The sequence below is a fragment of the Hemiscyllium ocellatum genome, chromosome 37 (assembly GCF_020745735.1).
Source record: "Hemiscyllium ocellatum isolate sHemOce1 chromosome 37, sHemOce1.pat.X.cur, whole genome shotgun sequence".
NCBI classification, from domain to species: domain Eukaryota; kingdom Metazoa; phylum Chordata; class Chondrichthyes; order Orectolobiformes; family Hemiscylliidae; genus Hemiscyllium; species Hemiscyllium ocellatum.
The window spans coordinates 18,091,877-18,119,490 of record NC_083437.1 but is presented as its reverse complement, the minus strand read 5'-3'; the positions used below and the strand labels follow the sequence as shown (position 1 = coordinate 18,119,490).

General features: G+C 47.4%; 1 protein-coding gene across 2 annotated transcripts in view; it reads right to left on the bottom strand.

Annotated features, from left to right (window-relative positions):
- igsf21a (immunoglobin superfamily, member 21a) overlaps nt 1–27,614 on the bottom strand; it is a 357,193-nt gene that overhangs the window by 289,382 nt on the left and 40,197 nt on the right. Inside the window, exon 2 of one of the 2 annotated variants that reach the window (XM_060852045.1) lies at nt 8,757–8,801. The exons of the other annotated variant lie outside the window; for it this stretch is intronic. Coding sequence (XP_060708028.1) covers nt 8,757–8,777 — 21 coding nt within the window. The 5' untranslated portion in view covers nt 8,778–8,801. The remainder of the gene's footprint in view (nt 1–8,756; nt 8,802–27,614) is intronic. 2 annotated transcript variants of the gene reach the window in all.

The following is a 27,614-nucleotide window of genomic DNA, read 5'->3' as shown; positions in this document are numbered from 1 at the left end:
TGGTCATTAGCTGACCACAGTTGGCCGGCTGAGAAGGTGAGGCTTAGCCCTTCCTTTCCAGAGCTTAGTTCCCTTGTCAGCGGGTGGGTGGCAACCTGATGCCAATCCACCCGATTATCTCAGCCTACCATCACCCTCCTGGTGCACCTCAGGAAGCAAGGGTTTCTACCTTGGGGTCTGCATACTGAGAGTCTACGCACACCGTGCTGCAGGTTTACTCAGAGGGAGCTCTCAGCTCCTGAGTAACATTGGATCTGTTTCTCCCCCTCTAACCAAGGCACTGCACATGTTGACTCTGTGGACTCTATCTGTCTTTGAACTCCAGATTAAGGGAGACAGTGCTCACCTGATCACTATGACAACAGTTTCTGGGAAGTGGCCCCACCTGTATCAGGCAGAGCCACACCAAGAGCACCTCACTTGCCTGCAATGGTGAGGGGGTGTTGCTCCCATAAGCCCAGTTTCTGTCACTTTGGTGACACACCTCCCCCCAAGTCACTCCCATCTGCTCCAGACAATATCCCCAGTACGGCAGCATCCGAAGAGCAGGAAAATCGACGTTTCAGGCAAAAACCCTTCAACGTCAATTTTCCTGCTCCTCAGATGCTGCCTGGCAAGCTGTGCTTTTCCAGCTCCACTCTAGTCTTGACTCTAATCTCCAGCGACTGCAGTGCCCACTTCCACCTAATATCCCCAATATGTTCAAGCTGTCTGACCTGACTGCGAAAGGGATGAAGAATTGGTCAGCCCAGTTCCCAAGTAATATGGCCTCACTGTCGCCACAATTTATCTTAGCTTCTGAGACTAATTTGATCTGGTCATGCATACTCAGTCTGTATACTCTCAGCAGCTTCAAACACAAGAAGGCAACTGTCCATGGCAGGGTTTGCCATGTCAGCATCCACTGGCTGGGCTTGTCACTCCAGTGACGGAACCCACCGTGAGAACAGAGTCCTGAGTCACAGAGCTGCTCAGGATGAACTGAAAATGTGTTGCTGGAAAAGCGCAGCAGGTCAGGCAGCATTCAAGGAACAGGAGATTCGACGTTTCGGGCATAAGCCCTTCGCCTGAAACGTCGAATCTCCTGTTCCTTGGATGCTGCCTGACCTGCTGCGCTTTTCCAGCAACACATTTTCAGCTCTGATCTCCAGCATCTGCAGTCCTCACTTTCTCCTGCTCAGGATGAACCTCCACAAAATACACAAAGTCACAGAATCACCAAGCTTTTCACAGCAGAGAGAGAGGCCATTTGGCCCATCATGAAATGTCTCTCATCAGATCATCTCTGCAAAGGTACGCTCCACAAAGAAGTGGACATTTCTCCTCCACACCTATAGCCACTTTGAGGTCAATGTGTGTGCATGTGTTTTTTGTTGTAAACATTGTTCCTAAATTATTTACAAGTTCATTACAAAAGTGTTCACAGTGGACATATTGCAAGTACAATAAAAATATTACTTTTCTCATTCGAGCTGATTTGAAATATTGGGTGCCTGAATCCAAATGCAACAAAGTGTAACATTTACTATATACAACGAGAAACAATTTATATTTTCATGGAAATTCCGAGGGGTTCACTAGCTTAATAGTCCCTCGGTATATCACAGCAGAAAGACAGTAGCCATACCTCCTAGATTTTGTTTTTGTACTTTGAGGGCAATATGTGGAGATGTTACATTAGTATTAGTGGCACACAAGAAACAACACATTCTATCCTTGTGAAAATCACACACATAAACAAATTGGAGCCCAATTGGCCTTTATCCTTTACAGTGACGTTGAACAGGTACAGTGTAATATTTCCTGGTCATAGCTGGGAAGGAGGATGGGGTCAGGATGGGTGGGGGTAAATGAAAAGAGAGATGGTGATGTGGTTGAGGTAATTTGTGGACTAATATTAGGCTGCTCTTTTGCATGTACAAACAGAGCAACATTCATTTAAGTCCTCTGCCTGTGATGCCTGTAATTCATCTGGGACCAATTTGCAAACTGGGTCTTTTCCAGGTATCTTTGGCCTGGAACACATCATTCCTGATGAAGGGCTTTTGCCCGAAACGTCGAATTTCCTGTTCCTTGGATGCTGCCTGACCTGCTGCGCTTTAACCAGCAACACATTTTCAGCTCTGGAACACATCACCCTGTAAAACGGATTTCTGCCCTTGTTTCTGCTTGGAAAACAGCTACAAGACAATGAACAAAATTTCTCCTCCAATGTGTTCACAGCTTCCTTTTCTAGTTGCATTCTCCTCTCTGGACATGATTAAAGATGGTAAAAGAGAACACATTCTGCATGGAAGCTTGCTGGAAGGCCCAGAAAAATGAGGTAATCAAATGGAGCAGGACATTTTAAGAAAAATCAAATATCTGCTAATGAGATAGTTTGTGTTCATTACAACAAAATGCAATCTCAACATGGTCCATGAGTGAAGATTCATTTTTACCGAACTAAATAGCCACTTTAAAATGTAACCTCATCTGACAAGTGTGTCATTAAATAATATGGGGAAATGAAAAGATCTGGAGGTCATTAGGAAACTGAAAATCCAGATACAGTCACAGAATGCAAATCCATGCAAATAACTCTGACCCAGAGTCTCAGTGAGACTCCGCTAAGTGAGTAAGCCTTACATTTGTAGAACGGCTCGCAGTGACCATTCTGACAAAACAATGTCCTTCCGAAAATAAAGCAACCCTTATGTTCGTAAACCCAGAAGCAATTTTATGAGACCATTGAGTAAAGAGGTGTTCTGCTTTTCTGCTTATTTAAGGGAGGAGAGCCAACCAGAATGCCAACCCAAAATCCTGTTGTACTTTAAATACACTTTTGGAATCTGAAGTTACTGGAAAAGCTCAGCAGGCCTGGCAGCATGTGTGAAGAGAAATCAGAGTTAATGTTCAGGTCTGGCGATCCTCCCTAATTGTTCAGCGCCGACCATGTTGCTGTGAGTGTGAAGTCGCACGTTGACCAGACCAGGCAAAGATGACAGTTTTCTTTCCTAAAGGGCATTAGTGAAGCAGATGGGTTTTTCCCTGACAATTGATACGGATTCATCATTAGGTGCTTAATTCCAGATTTGAAATGGATTCAAATTCCACCATCTGCCACAGCAGGATTGGAACCTAGGTCCCCAGAATGTTAGTTAAGTTCTCTGGATTAATAGCCCAGTGATAATACCACTAGGTCATCGCCGCCTCCTCACGAGCTCAGAATATCCCAAAGCACTTTACTGCTTTGGAATAAATGCTTCTTGGAACGTGGTCACTTGTTGCAATGAGTAAGACACAGCAGCCAATATGTCAACAGTACACAACAATGTAACAGGAAATATCAACGGAGTGGTGCATTAATAGCCTTTCCTGAAGGATAAAGATTAGCCAGGATGCCAGCAGTACCTCTCTGCTCTCCTTCAAGGCTTTTATATTCAAACTTTACCTGAGACGGTAGATGGGACTTCAATGAACACTGAAATGCCAAGCTTGGTCTGTGCCCCTGAGTCTGGAGTGGGATTTGATTTTTCAGACTCAGGGCACAGCTGAGTCAAACTGGCAGGAAACTAACCTCCAGATGTTGGTCACCAATCTCACTGACAGGGACATTCAAAGGAACAGAACTGGTCAGTATCTTCAAAGCTGGATGGAGCTGGTAGAAGCAACTTTCTACTCTCATTATTCACACCGAATTCCTAAATCTTGCGCAGTGAACATGGACATTAGCTCAATCATACAGACCAAGCTTCACCCCTGACCTCCGCTGAACAATTCAACTCAGTGACTGTACAGCAACCACAATTAACTAAAGCCATTCAGCTGCAGTGAGGCTGGAATTTGGATAGTTAGAGGTAGTCTTCCAGAATGGCCTGAAGTGAAGTGCTCCAAAAATTACCAAACCACACAGCAACTTTCAATGCTAAACCCACATCTTCACTGTCACACCGTTACCCCAGGCCCCTCACTCTTATTCTGGTAACCCGTGCCACCCGGTATCACTCTGTGTACCTGATACATCTTCACTCTCACTCCGTTACCGTACACTGTCATTATGCACCCCATGACTCTCATTGTTACTCCATGTAGCCTCCACTCCCTCACTGTCAATCCATATATCCCACAACCAGCACCCTCACACTGTACCCCACACCCCCTCACCGTCACTCAGTACCCCACACCCCCTAACCGTCACTCTGTGCCCCACACCCCCTCACCGTCACACCGTGTACCCCACACCCTATCACCGTCACTCTGTACCCCACACCCCCTCAACCCCTCACCGTCACTCCGTGTACCCCATACCCCTTCACCGTCACACTGTACCCTACACCCGCTCACCATCACTATGTACCCCACACCACCTCACCGTCACTCTGTGCACCCCACACTCCCTCACTGTCACTCTCGACCCCACACCCCCTCAATGTCACTCTGTACCCCACATCCCCTCACTGTCACACTTTACCCCACACCCCCTCACTGACACTCTATACCCCACACATCTCACTGTCACTCTGTATCCTACACCCCCTCACCGTCACTCTGTACCTAACACCCTCTCACCATCACTCTGTACCCCACACCCCCTCACTGTCACTCTGTACCCCACACCACCTCATTGTCACTCTGTACCCAACACCCCCTCACTGTCACTCTGTACCCAACACCCTCTCACCGTCACTCTGTACCCAACACCCTCTCACCGTCACTCTGTACCCCACACCCCCTCACTGTCACTCTGTACCCCACACCACCTCTTTGTCACTCTGTACCCAACACCCTCTCACTGTCACTCTGTACCCCACACCACCTCTTTGTCACTCTGTACCCCACACCCCCTCACCGTCACTCCGTACCACACACCCCCTCACCGTCACTGTGTACCCCACACCCTCTCACCGTCACTCTGTACCCCCTCACCGTCACTCTGTACCCCATACACCCTCACTGTCACTCTGTGTACCCTACACCCCCATACCATCACTCTGTACCACATACTCTCTCACTGTCACTCTGTACCCCACACCCCCTCACCATCACTCCGTGTACCCCACACCCCTCACATTCACTCTGTACCCTACACCCTCACCATCACTCGACGTACCCCACACCCCCTCACATTGACTCTGTACCCCACACTCCCTCACAGTCACTCTGTCTACCCCACCACACCCCCTCACTGTCACTCTGTGTACCCCACACCCCCTCATCGTCACTCTGTACCCTACACCTCCTCACCGTCACTCCATGTACCCCAAATCCCTCATCATCACTGTGTCCCCCATACCCCCTCACCATCACTCTGTACCCTCTCACCGTCACTCTGTACCACACACACCCTCACCGTCACTCTGTACCCTCTCACCGTCACTCTGTACCCCACACCCCCTCACCATCACTCTGTACCCCATACCCCCTCACCATCACTCTGTACCCTCTCACCGTCACTCTGTACCACACACACCCTCACCGTCACTCTGTACCCTCTCACCGTCACTCTGTACCCCACACCCCCTCACCATCACTCTGTACTACACACCCCCTCACCGTCACTCTGTACCACAAAACCCCTCACCGTCACTCTGTACCCCACACCCCCTCACCGTCACTCTGTACCACACACACCCTCACCGTCACTCTGTACCCTCTCACCGTCACTCTGTACCCCACACCCCCTCACCGTCACTCTGTACTCCACTCCCTCTCACCATCACTCTGTATACCCCACACCCTCTCACTGTCACTCTGTGTACCCCACACCCCCTCATCGTCACTCTGTACCCTACACCCCCTCACCGTCACTCCGTGTACCCCAAATCCCTCATCATCACTGCGTCCCCCATACCCCCTCACCATCACTCTGTACCCTCTCACCGTCACTCTGTACCACACACACCCTCACCGTCACTCTGTACCCTCTCACCGTCACTCTGTACCCCACACCCCCTCATCATCACTCTGTACTACACACCCCCTCACCATCACTCTGTACCCCACACCCCCTCATCATCACTCTGTACTACACACCCCCTCACCATCACTCCGTGTACCACACACCTCCTCACATTTACTCTGTACCCCACACCCCCTCACCGTCACTCCGTGTACCCCAAATCCCTCATCATCACTGTGTCCCCCATACCCCCTCACCATCACTCTGTACCCCCCCCATCATCACTCTGTGTATCCCACATCCTTCACCATCACTCTGTACCCCACACTCCCTCACCGTCACTCTGTACCCCCTCACAGTCACTCTGTACCACACACCCCCTCACTATCACTCTTGGTACCCCACATCCCCTCACCATCGCACTATAACACACACCCCTTTACCGTCACTCTGTGTACCCCCACACCCTCTCACCGTCATTCTGTACCACACACCCTTCACCGTCATTCTGTGTACCCCACACCTCCTCACCATCACTCTGTGTACCACACACCTCCTCACATTTACTCTGTACCCCACACTCCCTCAAAGTCACTCTGTCTACCACAACACACCCCCTCACCATCATCCTGTGTACCCCACGCCCATTCATCGTCACTCTATACCCCACACCCCCTCACTGTCACTCTGTACCCTAGACACACCCTCACCGTCACTCCATGTACCCCAAACTCCCTCACATTCACTCTGTGTCCCCCGTACTCCCTCACCGTCAATCTCTGTACCCCATACCACCTCATCGTCATTCTGTACCATACATCCCCTCACCGTCACTCTGTACCCCCTCACCGTCACTCTGTGTACTCCACACCCTCTCACCGTCACTCTGTACCCCATACCCTTCACCATCACTCTGTACCACACACCCTCTCACCGTCACTCTGCACCCCCTCACCCTCTCACCGTCACTCTGTACCACACACCCTTCACCGTCATTCTGTGTACTACACACCCCCTCACCATCACTCTGTACCACAAAACCCCTCACCGTCACTCTGTACCCCGCACCCCCTCACCGTCACTCTGTGTACCCCACACCTCCTCATCATCACTCTGTGTATCCCACACCACCTCATCGTCACTCTGTACCACACACTCCCTCACCGTCACTCTGTACCCCCTCACCGTCACTCTGTGTACTACACATCCCCTCACCGTCACTCTGTACCACAAAACCCCTCACCATCACTCTGTACTCCACTCCCTCTCACCATCACTCTGTATACCCCACACCCCCTCACCATCACTCTGTGTACCCCACCTCCCCTCACCATCACTCTGTGTCACCCGTACCCCCTTACCGTCACTCTGTGTATCCCACACCCTTCACCGTCACTCTGTACCCCACACTCCCTCACCGTCACTCGGTACCCCACACTCCCTCACCGTCACTCTGTACCCCCTCACAGTCACTCTGTGTACCCCACACCCCCTGACCATCACTCTGTACCACACACCCCCTCACTATCACTCTTGGTACCCCACACCCCCTCACCATCACTCTTGGTACCCCACATCCCCTCACCATCACTCTGTGTACCCCAACACCCCCTCACCATCACTCCGTGTACCACACACCTCCTCACATTTACTCTGTACCCCACACTCCCTCACAGTCACTCTGTCTACCCCAACACACTCCCTCACCATCGTTCTGTGTACCCCACACCCCCTCATCGTCACTCTCTGTACCCCTCACCACCTCATCATCACTCTGTACCACACACCCCCTCACCGTCACTCTGTACCCCCTCACCGTCACTCTGTGTACTCCACACCCTCTCACTGTCACTCTGTACCCCACACCCCCTCACCGTCACTCTGTACCCCACACCCTCTCACCGTCACTCTGTACCCCCTCACCGTCACTCTGTGTACAACACACCCCCTCACCGTTACTCTGTACCACAAAACCCCTCACCGTCACTCTGTACCTCACACCCCCTCATCATCACTCTGTACCCCACTCCCCCTCACCATCACACTGTGTCCCCCATAACCCCTTATCATCACTCTGTGTACCTCACATCCTTCACCATCACTCTGTACCCCACACTCCCTCACAGTCACTCTGAACCCCCTCACAGTCACTCTGTGTACCCCACAGCCCCTCACCGTCACTCTGTACCAAACACCCCCTTACTATCACTCTTGGTATCCCAAACCCCCTCACCATCACTCTATACCACACACCCCTTCACCGTCACTCTGTGTACCCCCACACCCCCTCACCATCACTGTGTACCACACCCCCCCCCTCACTGTCACTCTGTACCACATACCCTTCACTGTCACTCTGTGTACCCCATACACCCCCACCATCACGCCGTGTACCCTACACCCCCTCATCGTCACTATGTACCCCAGACTCCCTCACCGTCACTCTGTACCCCCTCACCGTCACTCTGTACCACAAAACCCCTCACCGTCACTTTGTACCTCACACCCCCTCACCGTCACTCTGTACCACACACCCCCTCACCGTCATTCTGTACCCCAACACCCTCTCACCGTCACTCTGTATCCCACTCCCCCTCACCATCACTCTGTGTACCCCACACCCCCTCACCGTCACTCTGTACCCCACACCACCTCACCGTCACACTGTACCCGCATGCGGAGGGTGGCTTTCCTGTCTTGAGTTGTGAGGATTTAGGAATGCTGGGCCTGAGAGTGTGGTGGAGGCAGATTCAATTGAGGCTTTCATGAGGGAATTGGCTTTTTATCTGGAAAACGTAAGAACGTGTTGGGTTACAGGGAAAAGGCAAGCGAGTGGCACAAGTAAATTACTCATATTTAGGGCTAGCGTACTCACGATGGATCGAATGGCATTCATCTGTCCTGTGATAACTCTTTAGTTCTGTGACACAGAATGGGAGAAACATGAAATATGAGTCTGGTTAGGAATGCGATGAAAAGAGACTGAAGTGAACAATGAATTAAACAAAAGTGGATGATAAAGGAGGCAATCTTTCTGTACAGGAAACAATTCTGTGTATGATGTATGCAGTGTATGAAGCCCAGGTTTGGCTGTCAGACAGGAGCAATAACAGCTTATAATTGAGAACTGCTGTGTACCGCAATCCAACACATAAATACATTCTCACAGGACAATAACTACATGATTTCATAATACCTATCTTTTCAGCAAATCCTATCCTGTGCGCCAGACTCTGCACTGAATACAGATCGCAAATGACTTGCTTCCCAAACATCCACCTCACCCTCTCCAATCAGGTAAAATAAAGTAAAGTTGATTAGATCTGGTATTTCACAGTTTGTTTTTGAAAAATAAAGGAGCATGTAATTCAAGTGGTAATACACCAGAGTGGGAGTCGTTGAAATCCGTGACTCCAGTAATTACTGCATGGAGTTTGACAGGTTTGCAATAGCAGGGACGATATGGGAACCAGACCGCTTGTGAATTATCAGGTGCCAACAGACACTGTACTCCATGAAAAGACAGATTTTAATTCAACCACCTGGCTCTCCAGTAATGGGTTCCTGGCTGATCCATGGTCTCAGTCAGTTCGCATTCAACACTTTGAATGACCGTCTGACCATTGTCTTACGGTGTGGCGATTTCTTCTGTTTTGCCTTGACTCTTCAGTATTTCTTGCCTTTCCCTGATTTAAAACGGCTGCAAACAAATTAATAAAGGATCTCTCGGAATGTCCCCGATGCTGTTGAGGCACGATCAAAGCGAGTGATGCGACAGTCAATTTGTGCACAGCAGGCTCCGACAAGTAGCAGTGTAATAACGACTAGAAAATCTGTATTGATGATGTTGATTGAGCCGTAAACATTGCATTACACAGTGAGGAGATCAGAGGTCCCTTTGAAATAGTGCTGCAGAGTGCTATGCTCCGAGGTAACAGCCATCAGTCTAATATTTCATCCAAAAGACATCAGGTCTGATAGCACCACACTCCCTCACTGGAATACCAGTCCATATTTTTTGCTCATGTCTTTGAAAAGATGCTTATAGAGTCATAGAGATCTACAGCACAGAAGTAGGCCCTTCAGCCCATCGAATCTGCACCAGTCACAAACAGACACCTAACTGTTCCAATCCTGTTTACCACCACTTGGCCGTTTCTGCCCTGGATTTGCAAATGCATGCAGTCTGGAGTTGTGGTCTGAATGCAGGGTGCCGATGTGAGCTGGGTGGACTGTTACTCTGAACTTTTTATTTATTTATTTTTCTAATTGTTTTTCCCTGAAGAATTTGTATTTAAGAATCTGTACCGAGGTACCTTGGTACTTAAGATGGTGCTGTAAGTGACGGCTTGCAATGTTTTCACTGTACCCATTTGAGGGCATGTGACAATAAAACGAATTCTAGTTGTAACTTCAGAAACACGAATGATAACAGTAGTTTTCACTTGCATAAAATACGTTGTTGTAGCTGTACTTTCTGCAGTCTCAATTAAAATTTGCTCTCACTGAATTGCTGCCTGCACCTCAGCCACTACCCACCTCCGAGATCTAATCATGGTCAGTTCAAAGGAAGAGTTATACCAAACTCGAACCATTCTCTCTGGCTCCTGCTGTCCATGGATGCAGTCAGACCTACTAAGTTTTGTCAGAATTCTCCATTTTCCTCAGATTTCCCGTTTTTGCAGTATTTGCTTCTCCCATCATGGTCTCTGTCTGTGTGAGCTGATCTCTGCTTGGTATAAATTGAAATTTGGGTGGCACAGTGGTTAGCACTGCTGCCTCACAGCACCAGAGACCCGGGTTCAACTCCCGCCTCGGGCAACTGACTGTGTGGAGTTTGTACATTTGCCCCGTGTCTGTGTGGGGATGCTCCGGTTTCCTCCCACAGTTCAAAAGTGTGCAGGTTAGGTGAATTGGCCATGCTAAATTGCCCATAGTGTTAGGTGAAGGGGTAAATGTAGGTTCTGGGTGGGTTGCTCTTCAGAGGGTCAGTGTGGACTTGTTGGGCCAAAGGGCCTGTTTCCACACTGTAAGTAATCTAATCTAATCTAAAACAATTGCCTCAGTGCCTTGATATGGTAAAGAATTAGTGACTGTGGAACAAGGTGTTGAAACTATTGAATCCATTCCCAGTAAAAGCAAAAAAAACTAGTCATATCTCCCCTTGAGAACAGAGAAGTGTGTGACCACACAGTATTTGATGTATAGCAAGAGGTCAATGCACTGGGTAATATGATAGTAATCAACAGGGCTGGTACAGTGTAATGAGGCACAATAATTCAATTAAAATGCAGCAGATTTCTTGATTGCTGCATATGTACTTTGCTTTGAATTGTGCTTCCTGAAGGATGGAGACAACAGTTAGTTGGACTCACGAGAGTGACTCTGACACAGATCAGTGATTCCAGCACCTTAGGCAGACCACTGTCTTTGTTGGCATTCACTGCACTGACTGAACTTAACATGACGAGCTAGATACTAAGGCAATAATGCTTGCAGCAAATGTAATCATTCCCCGCACAGTTTTTTTTTCCCTTTCGGGAAGCATTTGAACAAAATTAAAATATTAAAACAAACATTGCATTTGTAAATACGTTGGATAAAGCCTGTTCCTTTAAATTCCGAAGGCCGCAGTGTTCACAGTTTGTTTTGTCGACTGGAATGGATTACAATGGTTGTTTTTTGTGGGAAAAGAAAAGCTGAGAGAGAAAGGGTGGTCTCCAGGGAGTCATTTCAGTTTAAAAGTAGTTCTGCAAAGTCAGATACTGGGTGTGAAAGTGCTGCGTGTGATTGAAACATTGAACGCCAATGTCCGCAAAACACTTGAAGGTGTGTTTGAAATAAACAGCTTATTGCCTTGGTGCCAGGGACAGACAAAGAAACTCCAGACTGCGTGTATGTTTGTTACTAACTTTAACCACACAACGACCAAACTGTCCCTTCAATAAAAGGCTCTTTTGTAACATTCAGGAAGTGCTCTGTTGATGTCACTGAAGGGGGAAATGGACATCAGCACCCAAACCACTTCTGTCAGTTTCACAGCCAAGATTTGGGGCTGGCTAACTCAAGGAAAGTCAGCTGAGTCACCTACATACCTCTGCAGTCGCATTCTTGTTAACCAGGGTTGGTGCCTCAATCTAAAGCCAGGGAGACCACTAAACTACATCTCGCCCCTCAGCTTCAGTAGGAACACAGTCAAAAGGTGTGGTGCTGGAAGAACACAGATAAGTAGCATCAGAAGAGCAGGAAAGGAACAGTGAGACCATGAAAACTACCTTAAAAATGGTCAGTTTAAGGTGGAAATCTTAAAGTTTCCTTAAAAAAGGCAAGTAATTTGCTGTCAATATTTGTCGCCATGTTGATCAAGTGAATCCTCTCAATGAAAAGCACTGTTGTGTTTTTATTTGCTGTTAAAGAGCTGTGTCTGAAACAAAGATTGGCATTTCTTTATTGAGATGAGCAATTCTGTGTCTAGATTGTAAAGCTGCATGAGATCAAAATTAGTCAGTCAATACTGTTTAATTACTCCAAATGAAGAATTGTGCATCAACGCCTGAAATGAGCAGACAGCCAAACCTCGAAGGGCGAAACACAATGGTGTAAATGCCAGTCATGTTGGCGTCGTGCCAGTGAGAACATCTGTTTAAAGTGAACACTGGTAGAGACAGTAATTTATTCTCCAAGCAGTCAAAACAATTTGTTTAATAGAAATGAAGGGCACAGTTTAACCCTCTGACACGAGGTGGCAGGTGGTGTTGGTAGAGGATCGTGCGCAGACCAGTAATTTCACGTCTTTGCTTCTCGCTGCTTCAAGCAGGTCTCCCTTCACATTTAATTTCTCTCCCCGGTCTCAGCTTTTCATTGTTTCGTTTCTAAGATCAACAGGTGACCAAGGGAATCTGGGTCTGCTTACTGTACAAATAAACACTGATGTTAATTGGTATGTTTGTAGGGTAAATCAGCTTAATGGGTAAGAACAGGTCCTGGACCATCAAAACCCCTCACGAGGGAGTTGCTCCTCCTAAAATGGTATAAATCCCTTTGAAATTCAATTGTTTTCCAAATTCTCCACTAACTCTAATCTAAAATTGCTCTGCAATCTCCAATCTCAGGAACAATAGATTTGAACCAAGATGTGAGTATCCATTTTTCATATTTCTTGGATATATTATGAATTCAATCACTATTAGTTACATTAACAAGGAATGGGTAATTCATCTTCCCTCCCTCTTCATGTGTTTTATTTTTTAAATAAAACCCACAGGATGTGAATGCCATTGGCTAGACCAGCAACACTGCCTGAAGGGCAGGTAAGAGTCAACTATATTGTGGCACGGTGGCTCAGTGGTTAACACTGCTGCCTCACAGCACCAGGGTTCCAGGTTCAATCCCAGCCTTGGACAACTGTCTGTGTGGAATTTGCACATCCTCCCTGTGTCTGCGTGGGTTTTCTCCGGGTGCTCCAGTTTCCTCCTGGAGATGTGCAGGTCAGGTGGATTGGCCATGCTAAATTGTCCATAGTGTTAGGTGCATTAGTCAGAGGGAAGTGGGTTACTCTTCGGAGGGTCAGTGTTGGCTGAAGGGCCTGTTTCCACACTGCAGGGAATTCCATATGGAGTGGAAACAGGTCCTTCAGCCCAACAAGTCCACACTGACCCTCCAAAGAGTAACCCACCCAGACCCATTTCCCTCTGACTGATGCGCCTAACACGAGCATGGCCAATTCACCTGACCTGCACATCTTTGGTCTGTGGGAAGAAACCGGAACACCCAGAGGAAACCCACGCAGACACAGGGAGAATGTGCAAACGCCACACAGTCACCGGAGGCTGGAATTGAACCTGGGACCCTGGTGCTGTGAGGCAACAGTGCTAACCAATTGATGTGGGTCTGGAGTCACACATAGGCTAGAAGGTTTCCTTCCCCAAAGGGCATTAGTGAATCAGATTTTTATGACAATTTTTTCTTGGTTGGATATGAACCCAAGTTTGGACACATTAGCTTGGAGTCCTGTGACATTACCACTATGGCACGGGTGAGGTTGTAAGTCTTACCATCTATACCTCAGGCGACTGACTGTATAGTGTTTGCACATTCTCCCTGTGTCTGCGTGGGTTTTCTCCGGGTGCTCCGGGTTTCCTCCCACAGTCCAAAATGTGCAGGTTAGGTGAATTGTCCATGCTAAATTGCCCGTTGTGTTAGGGGAATGGGTCTGGGTGGGTTGCGCTTCGGCGGGTCGGTGTGTCCTTGTTGGGCTGAAGGGCTTGTTTCCACACGGTAAGTAACCTAATCTATACACATTTTCCTACATACAGTAGGTGTAGCAAAGCTGAAAATCCTATTCTTCATAAAGGGGTAAATAATGACCAACATTTCTACTTCATTTTCCTTTTATTCTTTTATTTAGTGGGCGATAGCAGCTATGTTAATGGATTAGTAATGAGTAAAACCAGAGCGGATGGTGGAATTTTGATTCCAATGAAAGCTAATCTCGGTCTTGGTGACCACGGCAACCGCCATAATTAATGGAGAAACCCATCTGGTTCACAAACGCCCTTCAGGGAGGGAAATCTACCGTCTTTACCTGTCCTGGCTACACATGACTCCAGACCCACTCTGTGGTTGACTCTTAACTGATCACTGAATTGGTGCTGGAAGGCAATTCAATCCAAGGGCAATAGGAGATTGGGAACAAATGCTGATCTTACCAGTAACACACACATCCCATGAAAGAATGGGGAAAAATAAATCCCTCTCAAATTATCTCTTAAAAATGTTGACTTTAGTGCAGTACCAGCTGCCATCTAATTACTGCCCAGGAGGAAAATACAAATAAACACTACTGTCACACTACCCAAAAGGGCCATTTATATGTACTAACTTCAATTTGTAAACCAGAATGGCCAATGCTAGTCGTCTATCATTGAATGGCCCTTGGCGTGCAATGTCCTGATCCAACATCCACACGTGTGAACTTTTCAGCAGGAGTAGGAAGCCTGGTCGATCTTTCAAAACAAAACAATTCCCAAGCAGAGTTGCCAAATCAGTGCTTCATTGTCAAGCCTCAGCACTGAGTGGTGAAAAACACAACGTTGGCAATCAGACACTTTTTTTGCAAAGCAGGAATGATTCTTTGTTTTAATAGTGACGGCAGCTGAATGCAGGAATGCTTTGTGTTTTATTGAATACCAGATCTTTGTGCATGGTGCTGGAAGTTCAGAATAACAATAAGAGGTAATTGAAAGTAAGCAAAGTCAGACATTGCTGCATTTTGTGCCTGGTTGGTTTCATCCAGCTGCCTTCACTATTAAAAGCTAAAGAGATACCAACCAGGCTCAAAATGCAGCAGCGTTTGTCTTCGCTTCTTTCAATTACCTGTTATTGTTATTCTGAACTTCCAGCACAATGCACAGAGATCTAGTGTTCAATAAAACACAAAGAATTCCTGCTTCATTGCAAATGTGATCTCTTTAGCTCTTTTATTCAACCATGTGTCAACATTCGGAAGTAAGTTGGAATAAATATGTCTCTCAGGATCAGGGAGAGGACACAGAATGGAAAATCCTTGAAATACTCTGCCCCTGCTCTGTTGTTGCATATGTTCAAGACTGAGAGCAATTGATTTTTACATACTAAACCATCAAGGGATACAGGTAATGCAGGGAAAGGGTGCTGTGGTAGAAATTAGCCTTGATTTCATTGAATATTAAAACAGGCTTGAAGGGATGAATGGCTTCCGCCTCTTTTGTTCATTCATAGGATGTGGGCATCGCTGTCTTGGCCAGCATTTATTTCCCATCCCCAAATGCCCTGCAGAAGTTGGTGGTGAACAGACTTCTTAGAGTGCTGCAGTTCATTTGGATTAGGTATACCCACAATGCTGTTAGGAAGGAAGTTTAGAGTTTTGACCCAACAACTGCGAAGGTGTGGGTGATACTGAACCAAAGCAGGAGAGTGAGTAACTTGGAGGGGGACTTGCAGGTGGTGGTGTTCCCTTGAATCTGCTGCCCTTGCCCTTCTAGATGGACTTGGTCATGGATTTTCTGTCTAAGGAGCCTTGGCTGATTCCAGTTTTGCTTGTGCCCCTTGACACTATATTCAGTTCATTCTACATTGACATCAAGGTCAGTCACCCTCCCCCCATTTTCTTGGGTTCAGCTGTTTGGTTCATATTTGGCCTAAGGCTGAGTGGCCCTGATGGAACCCAAACTGGGTGTCACCGAGCAGATTATTCCTGAGCAAGTGCTGCTTGATCATCTTGTTGACAAAAACACCAATCACTTAGAGTCGTAGAGTCATAGAGATGTACAGCATGGAAACAGACCCTTCAGTTCAAATCATCCATGCCAACCAGATATCCCAACCCAATCTAGTCCCACCTGCCAGCACCTGCCCCATATCCCTCCAAACCTTCCTATTCATATACCCATCCTCTGGCAGCTCATTCCATACACGTACCACCCTCTGCGTGAATACCTTGCCCCTTAGGTCTCTTTTATATCTTTCCCCTCTCACCTTAAACCTATGCCCCCTATTCTGGACTCCCCGACTCCAGGAAAAAGACTTTGTCTATTTATCCTATCCTTGCCTCTCATGATTTTATAAACCTCTGTAAGGTCACCCCTCAGCCTCCAGGGAAAACAGCCCCAGCCTATTCAACTTTTCCCGATAGCTCAAACCCTCCAACCTTGGCAACATCCTTGTAAATCTTTTCTGAACCCTTTCAAGTTTCACAACATCTTTCTGATAGGAAGGAGACCAGAATTACACGCAATAATCCAACAGTGGCCTAACCAATGTGCTGTACAGCTGCAACATGACCTCCCAACTCTTGTAGTCAATACTCTGACCAATAAAGGAAAGCATACCAAATGCCTTCTTCACTATCCTATCTACCTGCGACTCCGCTTTCAATGAGCTATGAACCTGCACTCCAAGGTCTCTTTGTTCAGCAACACTCCCTAGGACCTTACCATTAAGTGTATGAGTCCTGCTAAGATTTGCTTTTCCAAAATGCAGTACCTTATATTTATCTGAATTCAACTCCATCTGCCACTTCTCAGCCCATTGGCCCATCTGATCAAGATCCCGTTGTAATCTGAAGTAACCCTCTTCGCTGGCCACTACACCTCCAATTTTGGTGTCATCTGCAAACGTACTAACTATACCTCTTATGCTCACATCCAAATCATTTATATAAATAATGAAAAGGAGAGGACCCAGCACCGATCCTTGTGGCAATCAACTGGTCACAGGCCTCCAGTCTGAAAAACAACCCACCACCACCACCCTCTGTCTTCTACCTTTGAGCCAGTTCTCTATCCAAATGGCTAGTTCTCCCTGTATTCCATGAGATGTAACCTTGCTAACCAGTCTCCCATGGGGAACCTTGTTGAACGCCTTACTGAAATCCATATAGATCAAATCTACCGCTCTGCCCTCATCAAACCTCTTTGTTACTTCTTCAAAAAACTTAATCAAGTTTGTGAGACATTATTTCCCACACCACAAAACCATGTTGACTATCCCTAATCAGTCTTTGCCTTTCCAAATACATGTATATCCTATCCCTCAGGATTCCCTCCGACAACTTGCCCACCACTGACATCAGGCTCACTGGTCTATAGTTCCCTGGCTTGTCCTTACCACCTTTCTTAAAGAGTGGCACCATGTTAGCCAACCTCCAGTCTTCCAGCACCTCACTTGTGACTATCAATGAGAAAAAAGGGCTCATGCCCGAAACGTCGATTCTCCTGCTCCTTGGATGCTGCTTGACCTGCTGCGCTTTTCCAGCAACACATTTTCAGCTGTGACTATCGATGATACAAATGTCTCAGTAAGAGGCCCAGCAATCACTTCTCCAGCTTCCCACAGTATTCTAGGCTACACCTGATCAGCTCCTCGGGATTTATCCACATTTATGCATTTCAAGACATCCAGCATTTGCTCCTCTGTAATATGGACATTTTTCAAGATGTCACCATCTATTTCCCTACTTGTTGACTATTGAGAATAGACTGATTGTAGTAATCGCCCAGTTAGATTTGACTTACTTTTTGTGTACAGGAACACCCTCTACACCTCCATCCGCCATGACCAGGTCCTCCAAGCCCTCCGTTTCTTCCTCTCCTGATGTCCTCGACAGTACCCTTCCACCGACACTCTCATTCGTTTGGCTGAATTGGTCCTCACCCTCAACAATTTCTTCTTCGAATCCTCCCACTTCCTCCAGATGAAAGGTTAGCCATGGGCACCCGTATGGGCCCCAGCTCTGCCTGTCTCTTTGTCGGTTACGTAGAACAGTCCATCTTCCATAGTTACACCAGCACCACTCCCCACCTTTTCCTCCGCTACATTGATGACTGCATTGGCGCCACCTCGTGCTCCCACAAAGAGGTTGAGAAGTTCATCAACTTCATCAAGACATTCCACCCTGACCTTAAATTCACGTAGACCATCTCTGACACCTCCCTCCTCTTCCTCGACCTCTCCATTTCCATTAATGACGAACGATTTGACACTGACATTTTTTACAAATCCACTGACTTACCAAACAGTGAAATTCACAACTAAATCTTGGAGGAACTGTTGGATGAAGTTCACAGTACAGAATCAGATAAGTTAATTGTTGTTTTAAGTCTGTCCAAGAGAAAGGCTGCAGTAGTGAGTATAGTGGATTCTTTCTTGATTATATGTTTTTGGAGATAATTCTTTTGATTAAACTTAAAATGTAAGCCATAGCTATTAATTTAACACTGGGGCAGTGTTTGTAGAGGAATAAGACAGTGTTATTTTCTGGGTCTGTAGATAGTGAAGGAGCAAAAATGGCCTTTGCTGTGATATGTTTTTCTTGTCAGATGTGGGAGTTTAAAGAGAGTTTAAGGGTTACTGCGGATTATATCTGCCATAAATGCTGTCGGATGCGAATCTTATCAGATTGAGTGGATCGATTGGAGAGACAGATAGAAGCAATGAGGGATTTGCAACAGTAACAGTATGTGATGGATGGCAGTTATAGGAAGGGGGGAAAGTCTCAGATACAGTCACATAGATGGGCTAGCTCCAGGAAGGGTAAGAGAGGTAGGCAGCTAGAACAGGAGTCTTTTGTGGATATACCCATTTCAAACAGGTATGCTGTTTTGGAAAATGTAGAGGGTGATGGATTCTCAGGGGAACATAGCATGAACAGCCAAGTTTCTGGCATTGAGACTGGCTCTAATGCAACGAGGGGTACGTCAGGTTCCAAGAGATCAATTTTGTTAGGGGATTCTGTAGTCAGAGGTACAGACAGACATTTCTGTGGCCAGCAGAGAAAAAGCAGAATGGTGTGTTGTTTCCCTGGTGCCAGGATCAAGGATGTCTCAGAGAAGGTGCAGAATTTCCTCACGGGGGAGAGGGCCAGCAAGAGGTCATTGTCCACATCGGAACCAACGACAGTGGAAGGGAAAACGTTGAGACTCTGAAGGGAGATTACAGAGAGTTAGGCATAAATTTAAAAAGGAGGTCCTCAAGGGTAGTAATATCTGGAATACTCCCAGTGCTACGAGCTAGTGAGGGCAGGAATAGGAGGATAGAGCAGATGAATGCATGGCTGAGGAGCTGGAGTATGAGAGAAAGATTCACATTTTTGGATCATTAGAATCTCTTTTGGGATAGAAGTGACCTGTATAAGAAGGATGGATTGCACCTAAATTGGAAGGGGACTAACACACTGGCAGGGAAATTTGCTAGAGCTGATCGGGAGGATTTAAACTAGTAAGGTGGGGGCTGGGATCCAGGGAGATAGTGAGGAAAGAGATCGATCTGAGATGGGTACAGTTGAGAACAGAAGTGAGTCAAACAGTCAGGGCAGGCAGGGACAATGTAGGACTAATAATTAAACTGCATTTATTTCAATGCAAGGGGCCTAATAGGGAAGGCAGATGAATGCAGGACATGGTTAGGAACATGGGACTGGGATATCATAGCAATTACAGAAACATAACTCAGGGATGGACAGGACTGGTGGCTTAATGTTCCAGGATACAAATGCTACAGGAAGGATAGAAAGGGAGGCAAGAGAGGAGGGGGGGTGGCATTTTTGATAAGGGATAGCGTTACAGTTGTGCTGAGGGAGGATATCCCCAGAAATACATCCAGGGAAGTTATTTGGGTGGAACTGAGAAATAAGAAAGGGATGATCACCTTATTGGGATTGTATTATAGACTCCCCAATAGTCAGAGGGAAATTGAGAAACGGAGAGCGGCGCGAGCCGGGTGGAAGTGAGGTCGGAGCGCAGAGCTGGTCGGGAAGGTGAGTGAGTAGTATTTAAACAACTTACCTCGACGACAACGGTCTTTTCACCGCGGAGAGCGGCGTGAGCCGGGCGGAAGTGAGGTCGGAGCGCAGAGCTGGTCGGGAAGGTGAGTGAGTAGTATTTGAGTGGGTGTGTTCTAGACCCCAGGCCCTACTTCCTAGGGCCTCCTATAACCTAACTTTAAAGTCCACAGGTAAGCGACTCAGTGTTATTGACTCAGTGTTCTTGTTTTGGAGACAAAGTGTACAGTCATGGCAGCGCAGGCAGTGGAATGTTCCTCCTGCAGGATGTTTGAGTTAGGGGTGACCACCGATACTCCTGCCGACTTCGTCTGCAGGAAATGCAGTCAGATCCTGCTCCTCACTGAACGAGTTAGGGAACTGGAACTGGAGTTGGATGAACTGAGGATTATTCGAGAGGCTGAGAGGGTGATTGATAGAAGCTACAGGGACATAGTTACGCCAGAGAACAGAGGTAGCTGGGTAACAGTTAGAGGTGGGAAGGGGAAGAAGCAGGCAGTGCAGGGTTCCCCTGTGGTCGTTCCCCTAAACAATAGGTATACAGCTTTGGAAACTGTTGGAGGGGACAGCCTTGCAGGTGTAAGCTGCAGTGAAGGGGTCAGTGGCGTGAGGTCTGGCTCTGAGACTAAGAAGGGAAAGGGGGAGAGCAGGAGAGCGCTAGTTATAGGAGACTCTCTAGTTAGAGGGACGGACAGGTGGTTCTGTGGACATGGGCGAGACTCTCGAATGGTTTGTTGCCTCCCGGGTGCCAGGGTCCGAGACGTCTCGGACCGTGTCTTCAGAATCCTTAAGGGGGAGGGTGTGCAGCCAGAAGTCGTGGTACACATTGGCACCAACGACATAGGTAGGAAGAGGGGTGGGGAGGTCATTCAAGAACTCAGGGAGTTAGGCTGGAAGCTAAAAGCTAGGACAGGCAGAGTCGTCATCTCTGGGTTGTTGCCGGTGCCACGTGACAGTGAGGCAAGGAATAGGGAGAGAGTGCAGTTGAACACGTGGCTGCAAGGATGGTGTAGGAGGGAGGGCTTCAGGTATTTGGACAATTGGACTGCATTCTGGGGAAGGTGGGACCTGTACAAACAGGACGGGTTGCACCTGAACCAGAAGGGCACCAATATCCTGGGAGGAAGGTTTGCTCGCACTCTTCAGGGGGGGTTTAAACTAATTTGGCAGGGGGATGGGATCCGGACATGTAGTCCAGCAAGTAAGCTAGCTGTGTTTCAGGATGTCCAAGAATGTAGGGAGGCTGTGGAGAAGGTAGCACTGACAGGGAATACTTGCGGACACAGAGATGGACTCAAGTGCGTATATTTCAACGCAAGAAGTATCAGAAATAAGGTGGGTGAACTTAAGGCATGGATTGGTACCTGGGACTATGATGTTGTGGCCATCACGGAAACGTGGATAGATGAGGGACAGGAATGGTTGTTGGAGGTTCCTGGTTACAGATGTTTCAGTAAGATTAGGGAGGGTGGTAAAAAAGGAGGGGGGGTGGCATTGCTAATTAGAAATGGTATAACGGCTGCAGAAAGGAAGTTTGAGGGGGATCTGCCTTTGGAGGTAGTATGGGCTGAAGTCAGAAATAGGAAAGGTGCAGTCATCTTGTTGGGTGTTTACTATAGGTCCCCCAATAGCAGCAGAGATGTGGAGGAACAGATTGGGAAACAGATTTTGGAAAGGTGCAGAAGCCACAGGGTCGTAGTCATGGGCGACTTCAACTTCCCAAATATTGATTGGAAGCTCTTTAGATCAAGTAGATTGGATGGGGCGGTGTTTGTGCAGTGTGCCCAGGAAGATACCTAACTCAGTATGTAGATTGTCCAACCAGAGGGGAGGCCATATTGGATTTGGTACTCGGTAATGAGCCGGGACAAGTGATGGGCTTGTTAGTGGGTGAACATTTTGGTGATGGTGACCACAATTCTGTGACTTTCACCTTGGTCATGGAGAGAGATAGGTGCGCACAACAGGGTAGATTTTACAATTGGGGGAAGGGAAATTACGATGCTGTAAGACAGGATTTGAGGAGCATAAGTTGGGAGCATAGGCTGTCAGGGAAGGATGTGGTGGAAATGTGGAACTTTTTCAAGGAGCAGATACGACGCGTCCTTGATATGTATGTACCTATCAGGCAGGAAAGAAATGGTCGTGTGAGGGAGCCTTGGTTGACGAGGGAGGTTGAATGTCTAGTAAAGAGGAATAAGGAGGCTTACATAAGGTTGAGGAAACAGGGTTCAGACAGAGCAGTGGAGGGATACAGGATAGCCAGAAGGGACCTGAAGAAGGGGATTAGGAGAGCCAAGAGAGGGCATGAAAAATCCTTGGCGGATAGGATCAAGGATAACCCCAAGGCATTTTATGCGTATGTGAGAAACATGAGAATGACGAGAACGAGGGTAGGTCCGATCAAGGACAGTAGTGGGAGATTGTGTATTGAGTCGGAAGAGATAGGAGAGGTCTTGAACGAGTCCTTTTCTTCAGTATTTACGAACGAGAGGGACCGTATTGTTGAAGAGGAGAGTGTGAAACGGACTGGTAAGCTAGAAGAGATACTTGTTAGGAAGGAAGATGTGTTGGACATTTTGAACAACTTGAGGATAGACAAGTCCCCCGGGCCTGACGGGCCATATCCTAGGATTATGTGGGAAGCAAGAGAGGAAATTGCAGTACCGTTGGCAATGATCTTTTCATCTTCACTGTCAACGGGGGTGGTACCAGGGGACTGGAGAGTAGCGAATGTTGTGCCCCTGTTCAAAAAAGGGAATAGGGATAACCCCGGGAATTACAGGCCAGTTAGTCTTACTTCTGTGGTAGGCAAATTAATGGAAAGGGTACTGAGGGATAGGAGTTATGAGTATCTGGAAAGACACTGCTTGATTAGGGACAGCCAGCACGGATTTGTGATGGGTAGGTCTTGCCTTACAAGTCTTATTGAATTCTTTGAGGAGGTGACCAAGCATGTGGATGAGGGTAGAGCAGTGGATGTAGTGTACATGGATTTTAGTAAGGCACTTGATAAGGTTCCCCATGGTAGGCTTATGCAGAAAGTCAGGAGGCATGGGATAGAGGGAAACTTGGCCAATTGGATTGAAAACTGGCTAACCGGTCGAAGTCAGAGAGTGGTGGTAGATGGTAAATATTCAGCCTGGAGCCCAGTTACAAGTGGAGTTCCGCAGGGATCAGTTCTGGGTCCTCTGCTGTTTGTAATTTTTATTAATGACTTGGATGAGGGAGTCGAAGGGTGAGTCAGTAAATTTGCAGATGATACGAAGATTGGTGGAGTTGTGGACAGTGAGGAGGGCTGTTGTCAGCTGCAAAGGGACTTAGATATGATGCACAGCTGGGCTGAGGAGTGGCAGATGGACTTCAACCCTGCCAAGTGTGAGGTTGTCCATTTTGGAAGAACAAATAAGAATGCGGAATACAGGGTTAATGGTAGAGTTCTTAGTCAGGTGGAGGAACAGAGGGATCTTGGGGTCTATGTACATAGATCTTTGAAAGTTGCCACTCAGGTGGATAGAGCTTGTAAGAAGGCCTATAGTGTATTAGCGTTCATTAGCAGAGGGATTGAATTCAAGAGTCGTGAAGTAATGTTGCAGCTGTACAGGACTTTGGTTAGGCCACATTTGGAGTACTGTGTGCAGTTCTGGTCGCCTCACTTTAGGAAAGATGTGGAAGCTTTGGAGAGGGTGCAGAGAAGATTTACCAGGATGTTGCCTGGAATGGAGAATAGGTCGTACGAGGACAGGTTGAGAGTTCTCGGCCTTTTCTCGTTGGAACGGCGAAGGATGAGGGGTGACTTGATAGAGGTTTATAAGATGATCAGAGGAATAGATAGAGTAGACAGTCAGAAACTTTTTCCCTGGGTACAACAGAGTATTACAAGGGGACATAAATTTAAGGTGAAGGGTGGAAGGTATAGGGGAGATGTCAGGGTGGGTTCTTTACCCAGAGAGTGGTGGGGGCATGGAATGCGCTGCCCATGGCAGTGGTAGAGTCAGAATCATTGACGACCTTTAAGCGGCAATTGGATAGGTACATGGATGGGTGCTTAATCTAGGATAGATGTTCGGCACAACATCGTGGGCCGAAGGGCCTGTTCTGTGCTGTATTGTTCTATGTTCTATGTTCTATGTTCTATAAACTTGTAAGGAGATCTCAGCTATCTGTAAGAATAATAGGGTGGTTATGGTAGGGGATTTTAACTTTCCAAACATCGACTGGGACTGCCATGGTGTTAAAGGTTTAGATGGAGGGGAATTTCTTAAGTGTGTACAAGACAATTTTCTGATTCAGTATGTGGATGCACCAACTAGAGAAAGTCCAAAACTTGACCTACTCTTGGGAAATAAGGCAGGGCAGGTGACTGAGGTGTCAGTGGGGAGCACTGTAGACCAGCGACCATAATTCTATTCGTTTTAAAATAGTGATGGAAAAGGATAGACCAGATCTAAAAGTTGAAGTTCTAAATTGGAGAAAGGCCAATTTTGACGGTATTAGGCAAGAACTTTCGAAAGCTGATTGGAGGCAGATGTTTGCAGGTAAAGGGACGGCTGGAAAATGGGAAGCCTTCAGAAATGAGATAACAAGAATCCAGAGAAAATATATTCCTGTCAGGGTGAAAGGGAAGGCTGGTAAGTATATGGAATGCTGGATGACTAAAGAGATTGAGTGTTTGGTTAAGAAAAAGAAGGAAGCATATGTCAGGTATAGACAGGATAGATCGAATGAATCCTGAGAAGAGTATAAAAGAAGTAGGAGTATACTTTAGAGAGAAATCAGGAAAGCAAAACGGGGACATGTGATAGCTTTGGTAAATACAATTAAGGAGAATCCAAAGGGTTTTTACAATTATATTGAGGACAACAGGATAACTAGGGAGAAAATAGGGCCCCTCAAAGATCAGCAAGGCAGCCTTTGTGTGGAGCCACAGAAAATGGGGGAGATACTAAGTGAATATTTTGCATCAGTATTTACTGTGGAAAAGGATATGGAAGATATAGACTATAGGGAGCTAGATGGTGACATCTTGCAAAATGTCCAGATTACAGAGGAGGAAGTGCTGGATGTCTTGAAATGGTTAAAGGTGGATAAATCCCCAGGACCTGATAAGGTGTACCCGAGAACTCTGTGGAAGCTAGAGAAGTGATTGTTGGGCCTCTTGCTGAGATATTTGTATCATCGATAGTCACAGGTGAAGTGCCGGAAGACTGGAGGTTGGCAAACGTGGTGCCACTGTTTAAGAAGGATGGTAAAGTCAAGCCAGGGAACTATAGACCGGTGAGCCTGACCTTGGTGGTGGGCAAGTTGTTGGAGGGAATCCTGATTGACAAAGAGACCTTGGAGATCAGGTTCATCGCTCCTTGAATGTGGAGTCGTAGGTCGATAGGATAGTAAAAAAGGCGTTTGGTATGCTTTCCTTTATTGGTCAGAGTATGGAGTACAAGAGTTGGGAGGTCATGTTGAGCCTGTACAAGACATTGGTTAGGCCACTGGTGGAATATTGCGTGCAATTCTGGTCTCCTTCCTATCGGAAAGATGTTGTGAAACTTGAAAGGATGCTGTCAGGGTTGGAAGTTCTGAACTACAGGGAGACGCTGAACAGGCTGGGGCTGTTTTCCCTGGAGCGTCGGAAGCTGAGGGGTGACCTTATAGAGGTTTACAAAATGATAAGGGGCATGGATAGGATAAATAGACAAAGTCTTTTCCCTGGGGTTGGGGAATCCAGAACGAGAGGGCATAGGTTTAGGGTGAGAGGGGAAAGATATAAAAGAGACTTCAGGGGCAACTTTTTCACGCAGAGGGTGGTACGTGTATGGAATGAGCTGCCAGAGGAAGTGGTGGAGGCTGGTACAATTGCAACATTTAAGAGGCATTTGGATATGTATATGAATAGGAAGGGTTTGGAGGTATATGGGCCGGGTGCTGGCAGGTGGGGCTAGATTGGGTTGGGATATCTGGTCTGCATGGACGGGTTGGACCGAAGGGTCTGTTTCCATGCTGTACATCTCTAGGACTTCCACAACTACCTGGATTACACCTCTTCCCACGCTACCCCCTGCAAAAATGCCATCCTGTATTTCCAATTCCTCCACCTCTGCCATATCTGCTCCCAGGAGGACCAGATCCACCACAGAACACACCTGATGGCCTCCTTCTTTAAAGACCATAATTTCCCTTCCCATGCGGTTGAAGATGACCTCCAACGCATCTCATCCACATCCTGCACCTCCGCCCTCAAATCCCACCCCTCCAACCGTAAAAAGGACAGAACCTGCCTGGTCTCACCTTCCACCTTACCAACCTTCGCATTAACCACATCATCCGCCAACATTTCCGCCACCTTCAAACGGACCCCACCATCAGGGATATATTTCCTTCCCCACTCCTTTCCACTTTCCGCAAAGACTGTTCCCTCTGTGACTACCTGGTCAGGTCCATGCCCCCCTACAACTCACCCTCCTCTCCTGGTGCCTTTCCCTGCCACCACAGGAATTGCAAGAACAGCGTCCACACCTCCTCTCTCACCTCCATCCAAGACCCCAAAGGAGCCTTCCACATCCATCAAAGTATCACCTGCACATCCACCATTGCCATTTATTGCACCTGTTGCTCCCGATGCGGTCTCCTCTACATTGGGGAGACTGGACGCCTTTTTGCAGAGCGCTTTAGGGAACATCTCCGGGACACCCGCACCAATCAACCCCACCGTCCTGTGGCCCAACATTTCAACTCCCCCTCCCACTCTGCCGAGGACATGCAGATCCTGGGCCTCCTCCATCACTGCTTCCTCCCCACCCAATGCCTGGAGGAAGAACATCTCATCTTCCATCTCGAAACACTTCCAACCCCAGGGCATCAATGTGGACTTCACCAGTTTCCTCATTCCTCCCCCCCACCTCAGCACCGTCCCCATGACCTGTCCTACCTGCTAACTATCCTTCCCACCTATCCGCTCCACACTCCTCTCTGACCTATCACCTTCAACTCCACCCCCATCCACCCAATGCACTCTTTGCTACCTTCTCCCCAGCACCACCCCCCCTCCTAATTTAGCTCTCCACCCCGGAGGCTCCCTGTCTTTATTCCTGATGAAGGGCTTTTGCCCAAAACTTCGATTTTCCTGCTCCTCGGAATGTGCCTGACCTGCTGTGTTTTTCCAGCACCACTCTAATCTCGACTCTGATCTCCAGCATCTGCAATCCTCATTTTTGCCTAACTAACTAACAGATTGGCTATCAATCTACCTGATTGTCTGCTTGGTAAACTGGCTAACTCTACAGAGGGTAAGATGGAGACCTTTTATACTCGATCATCTGATGTTGTGGTATCATCTACTGGTCTTAAAAGTCTTTCTGTGATTTGTGCAATAATTCAACAATATGTTTTCTTCCCAACATTAGGCCTGATGCCATGAGA